At 44.0% G+C, this 26,041-nt stretch overlaps 1 protein-coding gene across 2 annotated transcripts in view; it reads right to left on the reverse strand.

Moving 5' to 3' along the window:
- LOC147640060 (tRNA/rRNA methyltransferase (SpoU) family protein) overlaps positions 1 to 17,744 on the reverse strand; it is a 40,281-nt gene extending 22,537 nt beyond the window's left edge. The window contains exons 1-3 of one of the 2 annotated variants that reach the window (XM_086776638.1): positions 17,274 to 17,744; positions 16,821 to 17,121; positions 16,665 to 16,715 (exon numbers count right to left, since the gene is read on the reverse strand). In XM_086776638.1, coding sequence (XP_086632764.1) covers positions 16,665 to 16,715; positions 16,821 to 17,121; positions 17,274 to 17,590 — 669 coding nt within the window. In that variant the 5' untranslated portion in view covers positions 17,591 to 17,744. The remainder of the gene's footprint in view (positions 1 to 16,664; positions 16,716 to 16,820; positions 17,122 to 17,273) is intronic. The other variant, XM_086776630.1, reaches the window with a different exon arrangement.
- Positions 17,745 to 26,041: the final 8,297 nt, after the last annotated feature.

The raw sequence follows: 26,041 nt of genomic DNA on the forward strand, positions 1-26,041 counted from the left end.
ATCATCAATCATCAAGCATAAAATCAGAATTCAGTTCAAGAGTCAGCCTTCATCCTCTTCAAGCAACATTGAAGCCCCTCTTCAGCATTCAGCCAGCATATGGGCAGTCCTACAGCTATCTTGGACTTGCATAAGTGGCCTAGAAGAGTCTTCTACAGTGCCCTTGGATTGGTGGACTCTCAATCGATGCATGGTCTTCCTCGGCCTTGCATTGGGCACTCATAGCTCTTGTTCTCAAGCATTGTACTGAAGTTCTCCAAAGAAGTAATATAAGAAAATACTCCTGCTTTGCAGGGGGGGCCTTCAATGGGTATTTGGGACCCAATATGGTGTTGTCTACATTCTCTTCTCTCTCTCTCTCTCTACTCAATGAATGGATGCTAAAGATCTCACCAAAGTAAAGGTTTAAAGAAGGCTTTGTTGCATGTTACCACGGTCAACCTTAGTGCATGTAACCCTTGGTACTCATATGCACACTCTCTATCACATCCCCGACCAGCCACCTCTACCCCCCACCCCGCCACCTCCACTTTCTTCACACCGGGCATGGTACTCACCGCTATTCGTAGACTACGTAATGGGCGAGCACCGGATCACGAGGGACTCACCTCCGAACACAGTGGGTTGCTTTTTACTCAACCAAGATATGCATGAACTGCCAAGAAAAAAACAATTCCCACTGGTGGATTGCCCGGTATCATAATCACCAGCCCAATCTGAATCACTGTATGCATAAAGCTGCAAGCTGCCCCCCCTGGGATAGAACAAACCAAGATCCAGGGTACCCTTAAGATAACGAAAGATGCGTTTGACTGCTTGCCAATGCTTTGTGCCTAGGCTGTGCATGAATTTGCTCAACAAAGACACCCCAAAAGATATGTCTGGCCTCGTGTTACACAAGGTAAATGAGGCATCCCACTGCCTGGCTATAAAGGCCGGCCTCAAAAGGCTCTCCAATATCATGCATAGTAAGCCGTACACCTGATTCTACCGGAGTAGAAATGGGCTTACATTCATCCATGTGAAACCTTTTTAGCAAACTTTTTATGTACTTAGTTTGCTGCATAACAATGCCATCATCTGTATGCATAAACTGTATGCCGAGATAGTAGTGTAAAGGCCCCAAATCTGACATATCAAATTCAGATTTCAAATCAGCTTTGAAATCTGAAATTTGTGCTTTGCTTGTACCTGTAATGAGCATGTCATCTACATACAAGATGACTATGAGAATATCGGCATCGGTTTTCTTCACATACAATGTGCTTTCAGCTGGACTATTCTCATAACCTTGGCTGGTTAGATGAGCATGTATCTTATCATACCAAGCTCTTGGAGCTTGCTTTAACCCATACAATGCTTTGTGCAACCTGCATACTTTATGTTCCTCACCAGGAACTACAAAACCAATGGGCTGATTTACATATACTTCCTCCTGTAAATCCCCATTCAAGAATGCAGTTTTGATATCCAATTGATGCACTTTCCATCCTTTATGGGCAGCCAATGCAATCACAGATCTTATTGTGGTCATTCTCGAAGTAGGAGCAAAGTCTCTTCATAATCTATTCCCTTTTTCTGGGAGTAGCCTTTAGCCACAAGTCTTGCTTTGTACCTGTCAATAGTACCATCAGACTTTCTTTTGACTTTGTACACCCACTTTGTGCCAATTACATGCTTGCCTTTAGGCAATTCCACAAGATCCCATGTATTATTCTTCATGATAGAAGAAATTTCAGCTTGCATAGCTTGCAACCAATGCTCATTCTCATGTGCTTCTTCATAAGAAGAAGGCTCTTCTGAATCAAAGAGACCACCCATTGCGAATGCAGACTCCCCACGATGTACATTCAAGGCATCGCTGGAACTAGCCCTTGTTCTACCTGTGAGTGGAGCTGCAAGTTTGCTTTCTTGCAAAGTTTTCAGCAACCATCTTGGCACTGACTTGGCTGTGTCTATGGCTGTTTGCTCTTCCCTGACAAGATCTTCCACTTCTTCCACAGAAGGGGGCTGAATGGCTGGCTGGTCCACATGTTCTACATGTGGATTTTCTTGTGTAGGGGCTAGCTGATCTGAATCCCCCCTAATTGCAATGGGTAAAAGTCCATCAAACATGTCCTGTATGCCGTATCATTATTTTTATACAAGCTGACCATGGGCTGTTCTGAATTTTCAGCAAATACCACATCTCTACTCACAAAAATCCTTCGTGTAGTTGGATTATAAAGACGGTATCCTTTGCTTTCATTGCTGTAGCCCACAAAAATACATTTAATTGCTTTGTCATCAAGCTTTGTTCGGAGTTGTTCTGGCACATGTGCATATGCCAAACACCCAAATGTACGCATATAATCCACTGTTGGCTTTCGGCTATACCAAGCCTCAAATGGTGTTATGGTTTTCAAAGCTTTTGTTGGACACTTGTTCAACACATGAGTTGCACACATTATAGCTTCCATCCAGAATTTGTGAGGCAACTTTTGTGCTTTCACCATGCATCTTGCCATCTCCATGAGAGATCTATTTTTCCTCTCAGCTACACCATTCTGCTGCGGTGTATAAGGCACAGTACATTGGTGTTTGATGCCCTTTTGAAGCATATAATCCTTGAATGCATTTGACATGTATTCTCCACCTCTATCTGAGCGGAGTGTTTGGACTTTACATGCACACATATTTTCAGCCATTGCTACAAAGTGTCGAAAGTATGTAAACACATCTTCTTTCGCTTTCAAAGGGTAAGCCCAAGCAAACCTGGAGTAGTCATCAATGAATGTGACAAAGTAAAGATGCCCCCCTATGGATGGTGTCCGCATTGGACCACATACATCACTATGTATGAGCTGTAATTTATTTTCAGCTCTAACAGCTCCATCTTTGGGGAATGGTTTCCGATGCATCTTTCCCAAAATACACCCCTCACATACATGTCTTGGCAGAGACTCAAGAGGCGGCATATTATCAACCATATGATGCTTCTGCAAAAGCATCAAACTCTGAAAATTTACATGCCCAAAACGAGCATGCCATAGCTCTGCATCATGCATAGCAGGAGTGTGGGCAGCCACTGTATTTGCATCATAAGTGCGCTTGTCATAGCTGTCCAACTTATACAAGCCTTTGTATCGTGTTCCAGAAGTGACTATTTCATAACCCTTTGATGGGTCTTTTACCAAACACTTCCCATCTTCAAATTCAACCTTTAAACCTTGGTCGTTTATGGCTGAGACGGAGAGCAGATTTTTCTTTATCCCTGGAACATACAATACATTTTTCATACATATATTGGCACCATTGGCTGCAATAAGTATGACATTACCAATTCCCTTTACTGGATATGTGGTATGATCTGCACATGATACAGTGCGGCCATTTGAAGCATAAACCAAGTGCTGAAATACATCTTTGCATGAAGTGATGTGGCTCAAAGCACCACTATCAAAATACCATGATGCATTCTGTCTGTCAGATGCAATCCAAGACATATCAGTGTCTGAAGCACCTGGTGTGTCACTAGTGCATGTGACCAAAAAAGTGTACTCTTCCTGGATTACATTAGCTGATTGCTGTGCTTTGTCATCCGAAGAGTCTGCTACTGCATTGCCTGCTTCTTTCTTTTTCTCTTTTGCAATCCTTTTCCTACATTCACTGATGTAGTGTCCAGGCTTATGGCAGTAGTGACATTTGCCCTTCTTTTTGGGCTTGTTTGCATCCCCTTTGTCAGACTTTTCACTAGTAGAAGAGGGCTGTCCATGACCAGCCTTGCTAGACTGTTGTCCCCCATGCTTAAAGCTCTTTGCTTTACCCTTATCCTTGGCTGTAAATGCCTTTTCTCCACCACGGTTGCTCGATATGTTTGCTCTTGTTTGCTCTTCCTGCAAGAGTAAACCCACGAGCTCTTCAAAAGTGACAGGATCACCACCTCCTCTCATCGAGAGGTTGAGAGAGGTGTGAAAGCCCAAGTAGGAAGGCGGTAAAGAATGAAGAGTGTTGGTGACCATCTCTCTGTCTGGGATAACCTCATCAATGTTGAGCAATTGTTCCTGCAAATCTTTCACTTTGGTGAGATGATCTGCCATGGAGTCACCCTCATCCATAGAAAGAAGATCCAATTGCCTCAAGTAGGCAACTCTTGCCTCGTTGCGTACCTGATACATTGCTTCCAATGTGTCCCATGCAAGCTTCGATGTCTTGCATGAACGAATGTGCGGAATAATAGTCCTTTTCACTGAAAGGGCTATCAATGACATGGCCTGTGCATCTCTAGAGTCCCATCTCTTCTGCTCTTGTGTGGGAGCAGGATCTGCATCAGGAGCTCTTTGAGCACCTCCCCTTTGAGGCGTGGCTGGCTGAATGGTATGTGGGCGTGTGTCGTCACCACACACGATGCCCCAAAGCCCTTTGGCTACCAGCAAATTACGGCTCATAAAACTCCAGAGGGAGTAGTTAGATCCATCCAGCTTGTCCTCCTGGGTGAGCACACCAAATACATCCGTAGCATTCTGTGCCATGTCAACAAAGTATAACTGCAAGCAAACCAAGCACCAATGTGCACTGCCAGGCAACCAAATGTCCTGCGCAAATGTATGCCTGCAAACCAAAGCAAGTGTAAACCTGCACCAAATTGTCCAATTACACTCAATGTGTATACATACGCGACAAATCGCAGCTGTAATGCCCAATTACATGCTCCAATCAGAAAATCCCCAATTTTTATGCACTCCAATCGCTTCAATGTAAATCTAATTTGCCAATTTCCTCAAAAGCCCCAAATTTCTGCAAATGTATGAGCTTCAATTTGCCAATTTTGACCTCAATTTTGAAAACCCCCAAATTTCTGCAAATTAGAGAGGTTCAATTTGCTGATTTTGACCTCAATTTCAAAAACCCCCAAATTGCAGGCAAAGCAAAATGCCCAATTTTTTCAATTTGTCCTGAAATTGATAAATTCCCCAAATTTCTTGAATCCTGTACCACCTGCAAATTCAAATCTTCCTGGCAAACCCTATTTTGTTTACTGAAACACAGGTACCTGGGCAGCCGGGAAGACCTTGTTGAAGGTAGTCGTTGCAGGTGAAGGCGTTGAGGGAGTTGTTGTTGTAGAGAGTCGTTGCAGAGCACGGATGGCAAGACGGAGACGTGCAGAGTTGCAGATGGGTGCACACAGGTCACAAGGTGTGCAGAGGATAGCAAGGCGGAGCAGACGGAAGCGGCAGCCGTGGGTAGTCGAGCTGGTGGCGAGCAACAACCGTGGGCCAGCACGGGAAGCGCTGATTGCGAACAGCGTTGACGATGCGCTGGCGTCGAACAAAAGCCACGCTTGGGCTAGTGCTCTCGGAGGCCTGGAACTGAACGGCGACGGCGGGTGAGAGCAGGCGGCGACTGGAACAAAGACGTGCCGGAAGGGAGCACCACCAGACGCCGGACTTGGTCGACGGCCGGAATGGAAAGGTGTTGACGTCGACCGGCTGGGGGCTCTGACGGAGGAACGGAACCGACGGGCAATGGGCGGGTGGAGCTGACGGGACTACGCCGGCCGTCGATGGCGGGCCTGGAGCGCTGGGCGAGGCGACGGCGACGGAGGCCGAACGGGACGGGAGCCGGGGCGCGTTGGGACGGTTAGTCTGCAGGCGTCGACGGAACGGGACGATGCTGCGTCCGTTGGAGTAGCACCGGCCGGAACGGGGCGGCTGTAGCGCTGACGGAGCTGGTCGGCGCCGGCTGCAGAGGAAGCGCCGCCTGGGAGGCTGGGCGGAGGTGGTGGGCTCCCCACTAGTGCCGCCCGTCTCTGGCGGCCGGACGGTGGAGCAACTGGACGGAACCGACGGACGGACGTCCGTCGACGGAAAACACAGTGTCGACGGAAATTCGCAGTCGACGGAAATTTGCAGTAATTTTTCCAGCAGCAGATTTCCAAGGCCAGCTCCCAGCTCCCAGCTCTGATACCAAATGTTGGGTGTTGGACTCACACACTCACACACACAAACCTGCACATTAGGGTTACGTGCAGGGTAGAGAAGCTCACACACAGAAATGAGAGAGAGAGAGAGAGAGCCAAAAGTGTGGTATCCACAAAATGCAAGTCAACCCTTGCATGTGTGCCACATCCATATAATATAGAACTACAAAATATTATATGTGTCCTTTCACACTTGATGTCCAAGGGGAAAAACCACATGGGAAAAAGTGCCCTTGGTTAAGCCCTGTTCACACATAGCACTACCATAAGTGAGCATATGCCTACACTCCCATGCCGATGACACTTGCGCCCTCACGAGCCATGTGTGACGGATTCCCACCTTTCTGGTCCACTAACACAATCACCCCCATCCTCAAAGCCAGAGATCCACTTGACCCCAAAAACTACAGGACGATCATGATAGGCCGCACATTGGCCAAGCTATATGGACCGGTGCTAGAGACGAAGCTCAATTCCTTTGCAAAGAGAGAGGGATGTAGGGCCCCACAACAAGCATGCTTCTGGAGGAGCTACTCTACCCATGACCACACCTTCACCCTTCAAGCCATCATCGAGGAGGGCAGAGTAGGCCATCCGAGGATCTATTGCTGCTTTGTCATCTTCCGCAAAGCTTTTCCCGGGCCCAACTACTCAAGTGCCCACACGAGATCGGGGCTCCATCCGACATGATTTGGAGCATCATCGCTCTTTATGAGTCAGTCACAGGATAGATGAGAGCCCCAAGAGGGATGCCGATGTCACAAGAGATCTCTAGTACTATTTGTTAAAATATTGTGCATCTCGTTGATTTGGGAACACGGCCTTTTATTTGGCATACTATACATTTTTCTCATTTATGCTAGTCGTGGGCCAGTCGGTCAGCTCCATGGTGGCAGTCGGCCAGCTTCTTGCTCCCTTTCAAGTATCCAATCCCAAGCACATTGTAAACACCTATTTGTTGGCTATTGTCATTGTAAGCCTCTTGCTAATCAAAAGGTGATCTTGTCAACAATTGCTCTCTCCTTCTCTCTCTCTCTCTCTCTCTCTCTCTCTCCAGAGAGCAGAGACACTTAGAGCCCGCAAGAGACAGAGTGTTAGCACTTTCATCCCCAGTTTCTGCTCTGTATGGTGCCCATTTGGTCCCCTTTTGCATGGCCCTTGTTTGTGGGCTGGCCACCCCTTTTTTAGTATTTTTCTGGGATTTTTCCCAGCCTTTCTGGCATTTTTCTAGGGAGCTATGTCCAACAGCTCCAGTCGGCCTGTTTCCATGCTCCAATCGGCCAGCTCTTCCCCACTATAAATAGTGGGTGCTGGCCTCTCATTTTTCATAGTCTTGTACTTATTTGCTCCCTCACTTATGAGACTATAACTGTCTCTTGCTTGGGACTGTTTTGGTTCAGTATATTCAGCATAGTTTGCTCCATATCTCTCTCTCTCTTGCACTCTCTGTTCAGCACATTCTAGTGCCACTCTGCTTCCGCTCTGTGCACTCTTTCATGGTATCATCGCTCTAGGTTTAGCAACCTTTCTGCTGCCCCAGATTCAGCCCTGTTTTCAGCACTTCTCCTCTGCGTTTTCTTCCAGATCCATAGCTTTTTGCTGCTGCGTTTTCTGGACAGCACTCTGCTGGTCAGTTTTTCTTCAGATTGGCTTCACCGATTCAGCCGTCTGGCTCTTGGAGATCAGCGTTTCATTGCCCACTTGGAGATTGGACTGCAGGCGGCCTGTTTTCTACAGGACAGCACTTCTTCATTGCTGCGTTTTCCTCTCCAGTGGTTCTTTCCCTTTGCAGAGGGGGCTTGTGGTGTTGCAGGCTTTGGTGGCACACTTGGTACCTGTGGAGGACACCTTTTTCAGAGATTGTGCATTTCTTGAGATTGAGCCCAAGCTCTTGTGATGGCTGCTCCCACTTCTCTTCATATGTTTGCAGAGTCTGCCAAGTTGGATGGTTCCAACTACACCCTATGGAAGGTGAAGGTGAAATCGGCCTTACGTGGCGTGGATCTCTGGGATTGGCTTGTTACACCAGCCAATGCCACCCCTCCCACCCTTGCTTCCGGTGGTGTGACTCAGGCACATATTGATATTTGGCAGTCGAATGATCGACGTGTTTTTTCCTTTCTGATGTTGAACTGTCAGGATGCTGTTCTCTCTCATGTGCGTACAGCTGATGCTGCACATGAAGTTTGGAAGGCTTTTGCAGATCTCTATGAGATTAAGTCTCCGGGTCGGATTTTGGCATTGGAAAAGCAACTTATGAACTTGTCAGTTTCTGCGTTTCCATCTTTATCTGCTTTCATCTCGAAGATGAAAGATCTCCGGGACGAGCTTGCTGTTTGTGGCAAGGACATCTCCACAGAGGATATGGCTATTCGGCTGCTCTCCAAACTTCCAGAGAGGTTTGATGCATACTTTCAGTCTCTGGTTTCTTCTCCTCGTCCTGTTCCAGTTACTTGGGAGGATGTTCTCCCCTCCATTATGCAGATAGAGTCTCGCTTTGAGGAGCGGACTGGCACCTCCGGTGGCCCTGATGGAGCTTTGGCAGCACGAGATAAAGGGAAGTCTCAACAAAAGAAAGGTAAAGGGGGTTCTGACAAGAACTCCAAGGATTCCGATAAGGATAAAGACAACAAATCTTCAAAGAATAAAGACATTGAATGTCACTATTGTGGCAAGAAGGGTCACAAGTCACCCCAATGTCACAAGAAGAAGCGTGATGAAGCAGCAAAGAACTCTTCCTCAACGGCGGTGTCTCAACCCAAGAAGGATGATGGAATACTTCTCTTAGCAGGTACTCGGCGTATACTTGCTCTTGTGACTTCTCAGTCACGGTCTTGGATTGTTGATAGCGGTGCTACTGCTCATATGACACCCCATCGAGACTGGTTCGAGGACTTCACTGCCAGATCAGGCGAGATCACTCTGGGTGATTCTTCTTCTGTGCCAGTGCATGGTCATGGCACTATCCCCATCTTCCGTTCTGAAGAGGACAAGAGGTACTTCTCTGACGTTCTGTATATTCCAGATTTGGCTTTTAACCTTTTGTCAGTGAGTGCTCTTACAGCTCAGGGTGCAGAGGTGATCTTTTCTCGTTATGAGATTACCATTCGTGATAAAGCGACTGGTAGCATCTTGGCTCAGGGAGTCCAAGATAGTGGCCTCTACAAATTGACCGCTCTGCTTTCTTCTGGTGCTTCTTCTGCTCTTTGGCATGCTCGGTTTGGCCATTTGAGCTATCAGCTTCTACAGCGAGCTTCGAAGGATGGGTTGGTTGATGGATTACCAACCATCAAGGCTCCGTCTTCTCCTTGTTCCTCTTGTTTACAGGGGAAGCAGCACCGAGCCGCCTTTCCGAAGGAGGCGACACACAGATCTTCGACATCACTTGCTCTCATTCATGCAGACTTATGTGGTCCTATGAGTACCGCGTCTTTGAGTAAGGCGTTGTACATGCTCGTGATGGTGGATGATTTTACCAGATATACTTGGGTTTTCTTTCTGAAGACCAAGGATGAGACTTTTCATCACTTCTGTGATTGGAAAGCCGAGGTGGAAAAAGAGACCGGTCACTCGGTCAAGGCTCTCAGGACCGATGGAGGGAGTGAGTTTACATCCCAGGAGTTTAAGCAATATTGCAAGACACATGGCATTCGGAGACAGCTTACTACAGCATATACTCCATCTCAGAATGGAGTTGCCGAGAGGAAGAATAGGACCATTATGGAGATGGCCCGTGCTATGCTTGAGCATTCTTCATTACCTCGACGTTTCTGGGCTGAGGCGGCTTCCACTGCTGTCTACATTCAGAATAGGTCTCCTACTGCTGCTCTTCCCGACAAAACTCCATATGAGGCTTTCCATGGTGAGAAGCCCTCTGTTGTTCATTTCCGGATATTTGGATGTACTGCGTATGTTCATGTGCCTAAGGAGCACCGCTTCAAGTTGGACTCGAAGTCTCAGCGCATGACTTTTCTCGGATACAGCACTGTGTCCAAGGCATATCGTCTTTATGATCCTCAAGCCGGTAAAGTTATTGTGAGCCGTGATGTGGTGTTCGACGAGACTCCTACATCTTCAGAGGGGGGTGGTGAGCTTGGTGAGCTTCTTCTTCCTGCACCTCCTTCTCCTCCTCCTACTCATCCTCCTGCTCCCGCTGTTACTGTCACACCTCCAGCTGAGGATTCTCAGTCAGATGATGATGACCCTGCTCCTCCTCCGGCGAGTTCGAGCAGATCTGTACCTGGTTGGTATTATCAGACAGTTCGTGACTCTGGGTTACGTGAGCTTCCTTCTGCTCCTCCGCCTGGTTCTCTTCGGCGTTCTTCCAGAGTTACAGGGAAACAAATTCATGAGGGCAACATGTTTGTTAATTATGCTCTTATGTCTACAATTATTAATGGTCCTTCTGATCCCACTTCTGTAGACGAGGCTCTTTCACATGAGTCTTGGCGTCATGCTATGCAGACAGAGCTGGATGCTATCGAACGGAATGGCACTTGGATTTTGGTGCCTCGGCCTCTGCAGCGTAAGGTGATTGGTGTGCGTTGGATTTTCAAATCAAAGTTCCGAGCTGATGGCAGCTTGGACAAGCACAAGGCGAGGTTGGTTGCCAAGGGTTATGCTCAGCGCCCCGGTGTCGACTTCGATGAGACTTTCGCTCCAACGGCCCGAATGACTACCATTCGCACCGTTCTTGCACTTGCAGGACATCATAGATGGCCCGTTTTCCAGATGGACGTCAAGTCGGCTTTCTTGAATGGAGAGCTCACACAGGAGGTTTATGTTGATCAGCCGCCAGGATTTGTTGTTCCGGGCAAACAGGATCATGTGTACCGGCTGAAGAAGGCTTTATATGGTCTAAAGCAGGCTCCGCGGGCTTGGTACCAGCGGATTGATGAGTTCTTTCAGAAGCTCGGCCTGCGCCGCTCTCATGCAGATTCGAACCTTTATATCCTCCTTGAGAGGGGGTTGATTGTTATCATTGTGGTCTATGTTGATGACCTCATCTTTACAGGTTCTTATTCTGTGCGGATCCGTTCTGTTATGGATGCTTTGGAGACAGAGTTTGAGATGATGGATCTGGGCCTCTTGCACTATTTTCTTGGCTTTGAGATTTGGCAGACCTCGAAGGGCATTTTCTTCTCTCAGCAGAAGTACACTCGGGAGATTCTCGACAGATTTCAGATGACTGGGTGCAAACCAGTATCTTCTCCTTTGGATATTGGTGAGAAGCTTTCTTCAGTTGATGCTTCTCCAGGGACTGATCAGGGCCAGTATCGGGTTCTCGTCGGTTGTTTGCATTGGCGGTGTGCTCTCATAGTTCTTCGGTACTTACGTGGCACTCTGGATTTTGGCATCTTTTATGGCCAAGGACGCACTCTTGTTGGATGGTCTGACTCAGACTGGGCTGGAGATCCAGATACACGGCGTTCGACCACTGGTTGTGTTTTTTCACTTGGGTCTGGAGCCATTTCTTGGAGCAGTAAAAAGCAGCCTACTGTGGCGCTTTCCTCTACCGAGGCGGAGTACCGTGCAGTTTGCTATGCTGCATGTGAGGCGATATGGTTGCGGAGATTATTGGAGGAGCTTGGCTGTCCTCCTACCGGATCTACTCTTCTTTGGTGTGACAATCAGAGTTGCATCGCCATCGCCAAGAACCCTGTGTTTCATGCTCGTACGAAACACATTGAGATTCAGTATCACTATGTTCGTGAACGGGTTCTTGCTGGAGATTTGCGTTTGGAGTATTGTCCTTCCGCGGAGAATGCTGCAGATTTGTTCACCAAGCCGGTTTCTCAGGCTTCCTTGGCTCCTCATCTTCGGATTCTCGGAGTTTGTTCAGCATCTGGTGCTGAGAGGGGGTGTTAGCACTTTCATCCCCAGTTTCTGCTCTGTATGGTGCCCATTTGGTCCCCTTTTGCATGGCCCTTGTTTGTGGGCTGGCCACCCCTTTTTTAGTATTTTTCTGGGATTTTTCCCAGCCTTTCTGGCATTTTTCTAGGGAGCTATGTCCAACAGCTCCAGTCGGCCTGTTTCCATGCTCCAGTCGGCCAGCTCTTCCCCACTATAAATAGTGGGTGCTGGCCTCTCATTTTTCATAGAGTCTTGTACTTATTTGCTCCCTCACTTATGAGACTATAACTGTCTCTTGCTTGGGACTGTTTTGGTTCAGTATATTCAGCATAGTTTGCTCCATATCTCTCTCTCTCTTGCACTCTCTGTTCAGCACATTCTAGTGCCACTCTGCTTCCGCTCTGTGCACTCTTTCACAGAGGACACCTGGCTTTCAGACACCACGCCTATACCAGAGAGAGATGACAAAGATCAGAGCTCAGTTTCACAGAGAGGGTGCGGAGCGACTGGCTCGCTTCAGAGCACACCCAGGCATGTTCTTCAGGGAGCTGTGGAGACCCCCTTCACTGATGTATACCATTTTATACCCCCAGTATGGTACAGGATGGAGCTAGCTAGGTTGCATATCATGATTGTATACTCCATGCATATAGCTTTGCATTCTCCTAGTAGTAGAGCTCCATCCCCTGCACACCCAGATTCAGCTTTTTTATTCAGTACTTTTTCATTTTGTTGGGATGACAGAGGATACCCCATACAGGTACTCCGATTTGTCTCATAGGCCGAGTTCGGTCTTTTGGAAGACGTTAATAAAATCTTTCTTTCTTTCTCTCTCTCTCTCTCTCTCTCTCTCTCTCTCTCTCTTTTGTCTATGCTTCCGCCTGTGCATTACTCCAACATGATACCAGACAACTAGGTCCTGGCTGCCCATCTGTATTTTTTCTTGCTTCCTCTCCTTCTGCGTTCTCTGGAGTGCTGCATTCTTATTGAAGTGCTGCGTTTTCTGGAGCAACCAGGTGGCTGCACTTTTTTTCCTCCTCCTCACCCTCCTTCCTCTCAGCATTTTCTTCCTACCGTGCTGCTGCCCCCCTTGCGTTTTCTCATGCTAGGTGCAAAGGTGTTGTGTTGAGGTGCTGCGTTTTGCTTTCCTTAGCGTTTGCAGCAGTTTTGCGAGGAGTGTGGACTGTTTTACAGCAGGGACAGCTTCTGGAGGTGGTCTATTCACGTGGTTCAGTCCTACAAGCGGCCTCAACAACCCTGCTTCTTCCCCAGCTTCCCCTCCCTTCGGTTGGGTCTTCCCAATGCATTATGGTGGACTGTTTTGCTGCTGTCCAGCTCCTTATCTACCTCAGTTTTCAGAGGGGGCTGATTGGTCCTCATGCCTTGTTCCGTTGGGAAGTGCTCAAGAGAAGTCTTTAGAGTGCAGAGATTTGGGCTTTTCGTGGCATACTTTGTTGCTGTGGATATGGCCCCCCCCCTTACGAACAAGGAGGACAAGTTGGACGGAACCAACTATGCTCATTGGAAGCTAAATCTGCGGGTCTGGTTTATACATAAGGGTTTATGGGAGATTGTTCAGGGCAGTGAGAAGAAGCCCGAGCATCCTCAAAACTCGAGGCATTGGACCCAGGTTCAGGAGGATGAATTCCTTGCAAAATTGCAAGACTAGGAGGATCATGATTCGAAGGCGCACTCAGTGCTTGTGTCGACCATTACGAAGGAGATCTCACCGGCCATACAAACTCTTGCCACTGCACATCAAGTTTGGTCCAAGTTGGAGGATCTCTATGCTCGAGATTCCTCGATGAGAGCAGTTACTCTGCAAGGGCAACTCTACGATCTAGAATTTTCTAGTGGTAGTTCGATTTTTCAATGAAGGCCAAGGTTATCCATGACCAGTTTACTGGCAATGGGTGCTACCTTATCCTCTACTCGGTTGACTGCACTTATCCTCACAAAGCTTCCTTCGGAGTATGATGTGGTTTCTTAGGCTTTGCGATGCTAGGTCACGAAACATAAGTTGGATTTTGATGACCTTAGCTCCTTTCTCTTGGAAGAAGAGTCCATCCTCGTTTCACAGGGTAAGATCAAGGTGTCTCTTACTAGTTAGGATCAGGCACTTGTTTCAGTACAGAAGAAAGGTCGGAGCCGGTGCTACACTTGCAGGAAGAACGGACATTTGTCTAAGGATTGCTTGTCCAAGAAGAAGGACAAGGGCAAGTCTTCATCCCAAAAGAAGGGCAAAGACAGGACATCGGACAATGATTCAGATACTTCTAGTGACTCATTTAGGGCTCCCAAGGTGCTCCCGACTCAAGAGGGCCAGGATGGTGTTCTTCTCTAGTTAAACATATAGTTTCCCCCCATGTGCTTCCAGCCAGAGGAGGCTTGTGGGTGGGAGATAGGAACCGTGAGTAAGAGTTCCAAGCATAAAAATCTGGTAGGACAAGGTCGGTTTTGGGAGTAATGAACTAGATGTGTTCCAAGTTCATTGCTTGGTGTAGCAGAGACTATAGACAAGATGTGTTCAGAGTTTATTATTCAAGGATTTTAGGATGTGATGTGTTCATAGTCCACTATTGGGGGATTATAGGAATGGTTTGTCCTACAGCTTATCATTCTATATACTTGGAGTTCATTGCACACTGGTGTGGGACGTCAGAGCCAGGCAGATTTCTTTGCTATTCAAGGTGGCATTTTGTTTCAAGGAGCCAGGTTAGCAAGTGCTCTTTCCAAGGTGTATCCGGTACTGCGCAATACTTGAGTGTCCATTGTTGCATCTTCATCAGCTAAATGTTCTTCAGACTTTTGCACACACTGAGTTGCACAAGGGGTGTTAAAATATTGTGCATCTCATTGATTTGTGAACAGGCATACTATGTGTTTTCTCATTTATGCTAGTCGTGGACCAGTCGGCCAACTCCATGGTGGCAGTCAACCAGCTTCTTGCTTCCTGTATAAATGGCCTCCCGAGTCCCGACTCCCTCATCACTTGTTCAAGTATCCAAACCCAAGCACATTGTAAACACCTATTTGTTGGCTATTGCCATTGTAAGCCTCTTGCTAATCAAAAGGTGATCTTGTCAACAATCGCTCTCTCTCTCTCTCTCTCTCTCTCTCTCTCTCTCTCTCTTTTGTCTCGGCTTCCGGCTGGGCATACTCCAACACTATTGGGGTGAAACACAGCTGTCCGTTATCACCCACTCTCTTTAGCCTTTACATTGATGAGATCTCAAGTTTCACTGACAGATTAGGCAGGCCAAGTGCTCCACTTGCAGGCATACTCATTCCCCTCCTACTCTATGTAGATGACATTGTCCTCATATCAAATTCAACTAAGGGGCTTCAAAAACACTTGCATGCTCTACAGGTTTTCTGTACACAGTGAGATCTCACTATTAACCTTGGTAAAACCAAGGTCATGGTTTTCTGTACACAGTGAGATCTCACTATTAACCTTGGTAAAACCAAGGTCATGGTTTTCAACACCTCCCACCCGCCCCTACACATCCAGATTGAGCTTCAGGTGCAGGGGAGCTCCGGTGGAGATTCACATCATGTGTATCTTGGAGCTACTTATAGTGGCGCCCGCTTTACCATGACCACAGCAGCATGCACTAGAGTGACATGGGGATATGCAACTTTGGCCCTACTTGAGTGACAGCACTTCTAGGCCCATTTCCAGGAGCCCTGGATGAAGGACTGGCTCTTCGACACCCTCGTCGCACCAACCTTGATGTATGGAGCACCTTTCTAGCGACCAGACCGGGATTGGCAACATGTGGAGAGGCCCCACGTCATGATGTTCTCTCGCATTATTCGCAACAAACCATTGGTGCCACATGCAATCATTCAGGCATACATAGCACATGGATTGCACCTTCAGAGCTCCCACCGAAGATGCACTTCTACACAGATCATTTCCTCAAGCTCACAAAGGATGGCTTCATTTAGTAGCCATGCTACCTGGGTATTCACATGTCACATGCCATGCAGATCACGATTCGCCAGCTACAGGTATCCTCCACCATCTACTACAGGTGGAGACACAACAGGCAGAGTGCATATTCAAAGATGGAGAGCTCATACGAAGACCTCGAGAGAAGAGGATCTATAGATTATGCCACACAGGGGTCAAGACAAAGGAGCACTATACCTGTCACTTCCTTATTGTACTGTGAGATCTGCGGGACGTACCGTTATCTCTTCCCCAAGGGTTTTCTCCCATTATCCAATATCATGGACTTCTCGGACCAGCGTTGCCTGGGACTCTTCCTATTGGAGCTTCGCAGACACAGAGATACACTCCAAAGAGAGTGTCGGCCACAGCCACCACCCCTCCTTCATCACCAACCGACCATCACTAGTTTCTTACGGGCCTAGGCAGAGGATATCAGCATAGTGGACCTCAGCTCCACCCTGTCCCATCAGCTCCAGATCCAAGACATGCTCCACCACCATCACACCACCTTCCCACATACCGTGACCGAAGGAGACCTCTCGCCCATACTTAGTAACCCTATGCTTGACATACTTGAGAGAGTATACCCTCTCCTAGAGGATGATGTGCCCCACATGCTTCATATTCTCATGTACTCCATGATGAGTCTCTTGTACTAGTGCTTATACCCCATGTACTTCCCCATGATGATCATTGTATCAGCCTCTACTTTTAGAGAGCTATGTTATTTGTACCTGTTTTTTCTTTTCCATCATGAGCCATACCATGTATAGCATTGTAGCACTTTGGTCTCATAGACCCATTGGGTCTTTAGGAGACCTTTAATATAACTTTCTTTCTCTCAACCAACTAACCAACCAACAGAAAAAATGGCGTAGTTTAGGTAAGTACCCAATCAAAGGCTGCAGCTGTGCGTAATAATGTCCCTAGATTTCCAGGATCCTGTCAATGGAATATGGTGCCATTGATTAAAGATGCAGCGTGTCAAAAAACAGCAGTAATTAATGTTCATTGATATGTATTCTCGGTAGAGTAGCACTAGAGTACCTGAATGCCATCAAGCACGAGTAATCGTTGAGGGCAAGGGCACCAACTTGTTAGAGCTAATAAAAAATCTCCTGAGCTCTCCAACAAGCAAAACGAAACAGGAAAGGGAATGATCCCAACAGCATTGAATCCCTCTGCAGACTCCACCCCGGAAAGCTTGTGCATAACAGCTGGAGTCACCCGCACGACTCGTTCAGCGAATTCTGCAATGTCCGCACGTTCATTTGAGCTCTCCAGCACAAAGAGGTACTCTATGAAGGACTTCCTTCCATGCTTTGCTGGGGCAATGTCACAGAGCTCCCTTCACCCACCCCCCCTCCCACCCGCCCCCCCCCCCCCCCCCCCCAACATTAAAACACACACATACACACACAGGATATAGGTAAGACACCCAGCCGATGTGGGCAGTTGCAATATATCGAACAGAGAAAGGAAGTAAGAAGGTAAGAGTACCTGAGCGGCACATCTCCAACCACCACAAGGGAGCCACAGGCGTGCCTGTAGGAGGAGCTCTGCCTGAGCTTTACGACGTGCTTCACAAAGGCATTGCCAACGCTGGAGAGATGATGCACATGCGCTGGCAGCCTCACTTCGCACACCACCAGCCTGTAAGCATTACAACCACAAGAACGTGCTTTGCTCTTTGCGACTGCTTCGAGTCCCTGCTGTTTCCACATCCCGTACCTTAGAAGCATAAACTTAGACTGCAACTGGAAGGAAGCTCCATCGCTCTCCTTCAGTGACCATGTTTGAAATAATCTCAGTGCCATCTTACCATCCCTTCAGTTTCGCATTTTTGATTCCATACACTGAAAACCTCATACATCATTTTTTATTCCATACACTGAAAACCTCATCATAAAACCATCTCGAGGAAATAGCATGGTTACTTATGATAATATCTTGCTGCCATGCTAGGAAGGGAGATTGCTTTCAAAACGTAGCAAAAATGTATAATGTTGCAGCTGGACCTATGATAGGGTCCATTGGTCTTTTGTAATTATGGAAAAACTTGGATTTGGAACCAAAATGGCTACTTCTTGTCCTCGGGAGGGAAGTCCAATGTTTTGCTAAATGGAAGGGTAGCGGGAAGATTTGAGATCAATAGATCTGTGAGACAAGGATGTCCTTTGGCCCCCTTGCTGTTTGTTATTGCCTCTCATCCCTTGTTGGTGTCTCTAGAGAATGCTTGTAGAGATGGGAACATCATTGGGCTGAAATTGAGATACAATGAACAATTAGTGATACAATGCTTTGCTGATGATTCTTTGTTGTTCTTGAAGGCTAAGAACTATAATGTTAGACTTGCTTTGACTATCATTCAGGAATTTGCTGAGGCATCTGGTTCCAAATGTAACATTCAGAAATCTAGAATTATAAGCTTGATAGAAGACAATGACTTTAACATGCAAAGTGGGAATGCGAGGTGATCCAGAAAGGTCAAATTCTCAAGCTGCTAGGGATCCCTTTTGGGGTGGATGTCACAAACAAGTAGTTGACAGATTGGGAAATTAGTAGGTTTTTGGATAAACTGAGTAAATGGGAGGGAATTAGGGTACCCTTTCATAATAGGATTGATATTTGCAATGATGTCCTAAATGCCTATATAATGTATTTATGCCCAGTGATGGACTTTGGCAAGTGTCATTAGAAAAGGATTGTGGGCCCCATTAGAGACTTTCTATGGAGGAATAGCAGAAACTCTACAAGAACTCCTGCTTGGTTGGCATGGGACAAATTGTCAGTTCCTAAAGGGGAAGGGGGGATTGGAATCCTACATATGCCCACCCGTTCCTTAACAAGGGTGGCTCTGTTGTGCTGCCCAAATGTTTGATGCAAAAGGAACCCTGGACAATGATGGTTAGAGAACTGGTTCATGCTAAAGGCATGTGGATGGGCTTCGGATGGAGAGATAAATTGTTCTCTTTTACCCCTCTTAAGTTGATTGGGTCTCCTTTTTGTAAGCTACTATGTAAAAGATGGAAAGAGGGCTTGAACTTGATGATTTGGGATGGGGAATGCAGAGTGATTGGTACTCTATGCTTAGTTTAGGGATCTGGTGGACCCACAAATTTAACCCTCTCCTAGGATTACTATACCACTTTGCTAAGAGATTAAATCATTAAGGATTAAAAAGACTAAATGACTGCTGAGATTGGTCTGTGTTTGGGTGGAAGGATATAGATCAATTAACCTGGAGGTTTCATTTAACTGGGAGGGAAAGAGACTTGGTGACCCTTGTGATGAATCAGCTACAAAATGGATGGTGTTCTACAGTTGTGGGGGAGACTTGTTGGATTAAGGATTGGGCATGGGTCAATGGAGTCAAGTTAGCAAATGGCAAAACAAGAGAGTTATATATAGAGTTGAGAAGGGGAGAGAACAATGTTGACTACTGCAAGAAAATTTGGAGAGTGAGCTAGGGATCTGATAATTGGAAAAAGAGGTGGAACTTCATGTGTTTTTGTGGAGGGTTTGTATGTGGGCACTACCCATTTGATCTAAATTGCTACACAAAAACTTCACTAATGGAAGCTGCCCTAGATGTAAAACTGCACTAGAGGATGGCAAACATGCTTTTTGGGACTGCCCAGCCATCAGGGGAGCTTGGGGAAGAATTGGGAAATGGGTTGGGCAGGGTCTAGGAATCTAGAACTACTGGGAGGACTTGTTACTTGGAAAATGGGCATTTAATGATGAAGCTACATGTTTCTTATTCAACATTCTCAAAGCATGTTGTTTGTGGGAAATTTGGTCTTCGAGAAATGCTATTGTGTTTTAGAATGCTTCTTTGGTTGGTGTTGATGTGGCAATTGTAATGCACAAATGTATTAGTATGAGTTGGTCTGTGATTAATGTGAATAAACTGAGAATTCAGGGCCTGGACCAGCTTCTGATGAAACTGCAGATGAGCATCCACTAATTCATGCCTCTCTCTGGGGAAGTCTCAAACATATTGGGGGTTTTCCTAACCGATGACTTATTTTGCAAGTACATTATATTGAAGAAGGCAAAGCCAGATTACCTAGATTTGGTCCTAGGACCAAAAGGTGGTATCACAAGGAGAAACAAATTGATCACACCTTTGTTGCATTCATAGAGAATCCACTTGGGACCAGGCCCACATTTAAAATATGGTCTAAGAAAGGGGGAATTTTTGAAAAATAGACCCCAAGGGGGTGTACTACAGAAGCTACGATGGAAGCATGCATACTACTAGGGTACCAAATTTCTTGGGGATAGTCTAGTTTTCTGCTCGAAGATGAAAGATGGGTTTTACTTTGTAAGTTGTTAAATGATGTGAAAAGAGAAATGTAGAGAGATTGAGTAACTTTTTGATGTAATTGATTTACTGGTGTATTTGGCTTTTTCTGGTTAATACATATATTACTATTGATCCAAAAAAAAAACCATCCCTTCAGTTCCACATTTTTTAATTCCATTATCCATACCCTGACAACCTCATACATCATTAATAGACTCCATTAGGTCTTTCTATCAAAACTAGTGACATAAGGGTTTGGCCTTTCAAGTTTAATAGTGGGCAAGTCTATGCCAAATTGACTCGGCTCAAGAAAAAAACAACAAAGCTATATTCACTCTTTTTTATTCCATACATAGGAAACCTCATACATCATAGCTCATTAATAGGCTCTTCACTCCTTTGTTAGGTATATTATTCAAAGTCTTGTGCAATACTTTTAATTATTCAAAAGTACCTTTGTGTCCTACTGGCACAAAGGTGATCAAAGGTACCTTAGGGCTTACTACAGGCTAAAGGTACCTTAGGGTTTACTGCTGTAAGCTATGGGCATAGGCTTGCCACCTATGGAAGATGAAGGTAGGGGATTGTTGTCTAACACCAAGATCTACCAACAGGTGTCTAAGCTATACACACTCCACAGTCACTCTATAAAAGTGCCCCACACTCAACTTCATAGCTCAAAGTGACCACTATCGGTTGCTTCTTTAAGCCATGACCTACATGAATCACCAAGGTGAAAGAAAAAGCCACTAGTGGATTCTCACATGTCATAACATCTAATCAAATTGGAATCATGAAAATCATGTAGCTAAACATCACCCCCCTTACCATAGAATAATCCAAGAGACCTACCTGTATCCTAGAGACTAAGCCTACCATTTGTCTCTACTAGCATAGCAACAGACTTATAGTCTTTAAGATTAAACCGTGTAAGCATCCTTTGTATGTACTTTGACTACAACATCATAATACCATCATCTTATTGCATAAACTATATGCTCAAATAATAATGCAAAGAGCCCAAATCTATCATCTCAAATAACACATGTAATTTAGCCTTGAAGGTAAAATCTTCTCCTCATTAGGGCTTTGAGTAGCATGTCATTAACATATAAAAACAATGACCAAAAAACAATCTTTACTTCTCTTTACATAGAGCGTATTCTCAGTTGGACTATTCCAAAAACCATTTACAACCAAGTAGGCATTCATCATCTAATACCATGCTTTGGAAGTCTGCTGAAGGCCATATAAAGCTTTTCTTAACTTGTATACTTTAGATTCCTACCCCTTCCTCAACAAAACCATGAGGCTGAGATACATAAACCTTCTCATGCAAGTCACCATTCAAAAAGGTGGTCTCAATATCTAATTAACGTACATTCCAACTGTGATGCACTGCCAATACAATAATACACCTGATCGTAGTCATACAAGATGTGGATACAAAGGTCTTGCAGCAATAAGCCTTGGCTTTTATAAAAATCTTAATGCTACAGTTAGCTTTACGCTTATGCTTATAAACCGCTTCGTAGCAATGGCCTTTTACCATAAGACAAATCAGTAAAATACTAAGTGTCATTTTTAAGAATTGAGTCGTGCAGCTCATCTTGCATAGCCAATGATTATTCTCCTATGCTTCCTCAAAGAAAATAGATCAGGCTTCTCCATGGGTGCCTTCCCTTTCTCTCCTCTGCTTACTAGACTCACGCTTCTCCATGGGTGCCTTCCCTTTCTCTCTTTTCTTTTTTGCCCTAGTCTCCTTACCAGCTCCCTCTAATTCATATCTTTGTAACCTAGTTCTCTCATTTGCTAACATGGTTGCCTCATCTTTCTCTACGTCTTCTTCAATGGTTTCCAACATATGTTCATTTCCTAAAGGACCTTATGGTGGCACCTGTGCTTGAACCCCATTGTTCACCTCTCTATTTCCAACTCCCCTATTTCCTTCAGGCCTCTGAATTATTGGATATATACCCCCAAGTTCCCTCCTTGGTTGGGTACACTGTGGAGCAATATGTCCCCTTTCCCCATAGTTAAAACACTGAAAATTCTCCATCCTGTTTCTTAATGGTCTATCAGCGTGTGGTCTTCTAACTTGATTTTGAATACCTTGCACAGCAAGGTTCAAGTTCCTAATCTACTCTGTAAGCCTTTGGATCTCCTGATGTAGTCCCTCCTAATTTTTATCTTTGAATCATCCCAAGAGCCTCTCTTTCAGGTAGAATAAATTTTCTCTTCCCGAGAGAGAAAAGCTAGTATAATTGATAGGCCGAAACCATTCTTCCTTAGATTCTTTCATCAAAGCACAACCTATGGCCACATCTAAATAATTTATAAACAAATGGAAAGGCTTAGACCAATCCAACACTTGAACAATGGGTGCCACCACCATCAACATCAGCTTTAACTACTCGAAGGCTTTAGCATTCTTTAAGTTGAATGTCATCACATTAGAAGCAAACACTCCCCATTTAGTCACAAAGGAAGATATTCTCTTGATCTTCTGGATCCATAAGTACTTGATTGCATTCCCATTGGATCCATTAAGAAACGAGTACATGTTATGATTTGCTATTGTATCTAGCAGGAAATCTACAAATGATAGTGGAAAAGGATATGTGACTTTGGCTCTAAGATACCTCTTACCATGTATTACTTTTATGGTGTATATTCTAGAGAGAGACGATGAATATATATAGAGAGAACTATTGAATTAATGAGGAAAGCTCAAGACCCAGAGAAAATAAAATTACAAAAATGATCACGATTAATGTTAAGTGAATTTTGATTAAGGTGGTGAGTGCGCAATTTTATTGGGACCCTCCTAATATGCACATGTGTATCCCCAATACATTAATTGGGCTAAAGAGAAAAAAAACCTTTTAAAAAATGAGAAAAATTTAATAAGTAAATTAAAGAGAAAAAATGATAGTAAAATATTCCCTTTGTACATTAAAAATTAAACCTATGTATGAGTGGAAAATATTAGCCTTGGCAATTGTAAATTGGAATGTGTACATTAAATTGCTTAAGGTTAAATGGGTAAGGTCAATAGGCTAAGGTTAAATTTTGAGACCAAGGAAATTAAATAAATAAAGAGATAAGTGTGGAAACTAATAGTTGGGGTGAGCCATGCATGAGAAGGGCTAGTTTGTAAGAGCTAGTTGCATGAGGTAGAGGTAGCTACATGAGAAATGGATGTTTGCATGCGTAGTTAGCTCAAGTTGCATGAGATATGGTGGGCTACCAACCATGAGTTAACTAGGGGAGTATGTGTAGTGCCAACCATCTTTTTCAAGTATATAAAGACCCCCTTTCCCTCTAGAAATATACACATTTTTTATGAGGAGAAGAGAGAGTACTTTGCATCAATTTTAGTGTCTACACTTCAGTTTTACCTAGTACAATCATGATTTTTCACTTTGGGTACCTCAATTACACATCCACAATGTCTTGGGAGGTATTGCATCACCTAGGGAAGCTATAAAAATCTTGGACTTTTAGGGAGCTATGCAGCACATCTAATTCATCTTTGGGCTCTACTCCAACCCCCAAAGCTAGGCAAAAAGGTACTGTCAACTCTTATATTCAAATATTGTTATTTTTCTTACCATGTCCTGCATAATAAGAATTGAGTTTTATCATTTTAAATCAAAATTGAGTAAATAAATAAACCCCCAAAGCTAGGCAAAAAGGTACTGTCAACTCTTATATTCAAATATTGTTATTTTTCTTACCATGTCCTGCATAATAAGAATTGAGTTTTATCATTTTAAATCAAAATTGAGTAAATAAATTAATAATTCTCAGTTTAATTAGTATGTATTATCCTTGATAAACCTACCTACACCTTAGGATAGGATTTTATTAAGGCTATGTGACCAAAAAACATTTAATAGCCCAAATGAACTCTTTTTTGTAGGGGGATATAAATTAGATTAAAGTTTGAGTATTGGATTGATTTTTTGAGAAGGGATAAAATCTCTGCACAAATCCCAAAAATAGAAAATTAATTGACCTTTATTTAGCACGTTAGCCTTGGGATTATTAAACAATCATTATTTTTAGAAACTATAAAAAAATTATGTGTTTTATTTTGCACCTAGTTACTCTCTTGCATAATCTCTTCTAAGCCTTTGCATTGCTTATGGATGTATACTTAGATAGGATTGATTACAGGGTCTCTCTCACATCCTCTCACATCCTCCACACCCCATTACTATGAAGCTCTCTAGTATGATAATGGAGTAAGGATTCAAGAAAAAGTGGTGAGTGCAAAAAAACCTGACAGTCAAAGTAAATTGAAAGAAGGTTTTGTGTGGCAAGGAAACTTGGAATTGCATTTGAAATGGACTCAAGCCTTTGTAGCTTGTGGTATTCCATTCAATGCAATTCGTAATCCTTTTTTTCAAGATGCATTGATATTAACAACAAAAGGTGGTTTTATTTTGCTAGATTATATTAGTAAGATGCGCACATAGTATTTAGATAAATAAAAAATTAAATGGCACAAACTTTGAGAAGAACAATATTTGATTATGTGTCCACATATGGATGTATTGTTGCAATAGATGGATGGAAAATAATCAAGCAAAGCCTTTGATTGACCCATCACTGAGAGGAAAAAGTGCTGATTATATTGGGAAGGTTTATGAATGCTTGATCATCGTCGCTGGTGTGGGTGGTAGTAAATATGTAATTGCAATATTTCAAATAATGCATCAAATAACAAAGTAGCAAGACAGAGTGTAATGACAAAGTATCCAAAGATAACATGGGTTCCATGTGTAGCTCATATGATTAATTTTCTCCTTAAGGATATTGGGACATTCACATTAATACAATCTACTTTGGTGGATGCAAATTTTGTAGCACAATTTATCAAAGAGCATCAATTTACACATGCATTATTTCGTGCACACTCTTAGTTATACCTTCCAAATTTTTGTGCCATAAGGTTTGCTATGGCTTTTTATGTTTTGGAGTATTTGGGAAGAGTGAAGGTGAGTTTAGGAGAAATAGTGGGCAGATCGAAGGTAGGAAATATGAATGGAAAAGAATCCAAAACATGTAGAACGTCCAAGGAAGTCTGCTTCTCTTGTTCATAGCATAAACTTTTGGAAAAATGTGGATAAAATTGTTGATGTGGTGAAGCCATTTATAATGTGCTTAAGCGTGGTTGCTAAAGAAATTTTTATTGGTAAATTATATTGGATGTTTTTGATGCTATTCAAGAAGTAAAGGATACTCAAGCTTTTTCTCAAAGAGAGAGATCAATGATAGCGTAACAAGCAGGTGGAAACAAATGCATATGCCATTGCATGGTGCAACATTTGTTTTGGATTCAAAATATCATCTTTATCAATAAGCAAATAATGCAGCGAAGACATTTAAGCTTAATTGCTAAAGATAATTTTATCAATAAATTATATAAGATATTTTTTGATGCTATTCAATAAGTAAAGGATACTCAAGCTTTTTCTCAAAGAGAGAGATCAATGATATCGCAACAAGAAACAAACTTTAGGTGGAAACAAATGTATATGCCATTGCATGGTGCAGCATTGGTTTTGGATTCAAAATATCATCTTTATCAACAAGCAAATAATGCAAAATTCATGACAGAATTTAAAATGGTTTGTAGTGGTGATCAAGGTAAAAATGCATTTATGCAACATGTAAGATATGCAAATAGAGAGGGTATGTTTGGAGACTTGTGGCATATTAAAGCTGTGTCTAAAATGTCTATGCCAATGTGGTGGAAGGAATTTGGATGTTAATTAGTTGAACTTTAATTCATTAGCACATGAGTACTATTGGTTTCAGCATTGTCACGAAGATGTGAAAGAAATTGGTATGTATTTTACTTCATTCATTCGAAAAGTCGCAATTATAGATTAAAGGCATCTCAAGCTGCAAACCTTTGTATGTATTCTTTGATATATACATCTTG

This window comes from Cibotium barometz, chromosome 3 (genome assembly GCF_041138505.1).
Source record: "Cibotium barometz isolate CiBa-2024 chromosome 3, ASM4113850v1, whole genome shotgun sequence".
In the NCBI taxonomy this organism is placed as follows: Eukaryota; Viridiplantae; Streptophyta; class Polypodiopsida; order Cyatheales; family Cibotiaceae; genus Cibotium; species Cibotium barometz.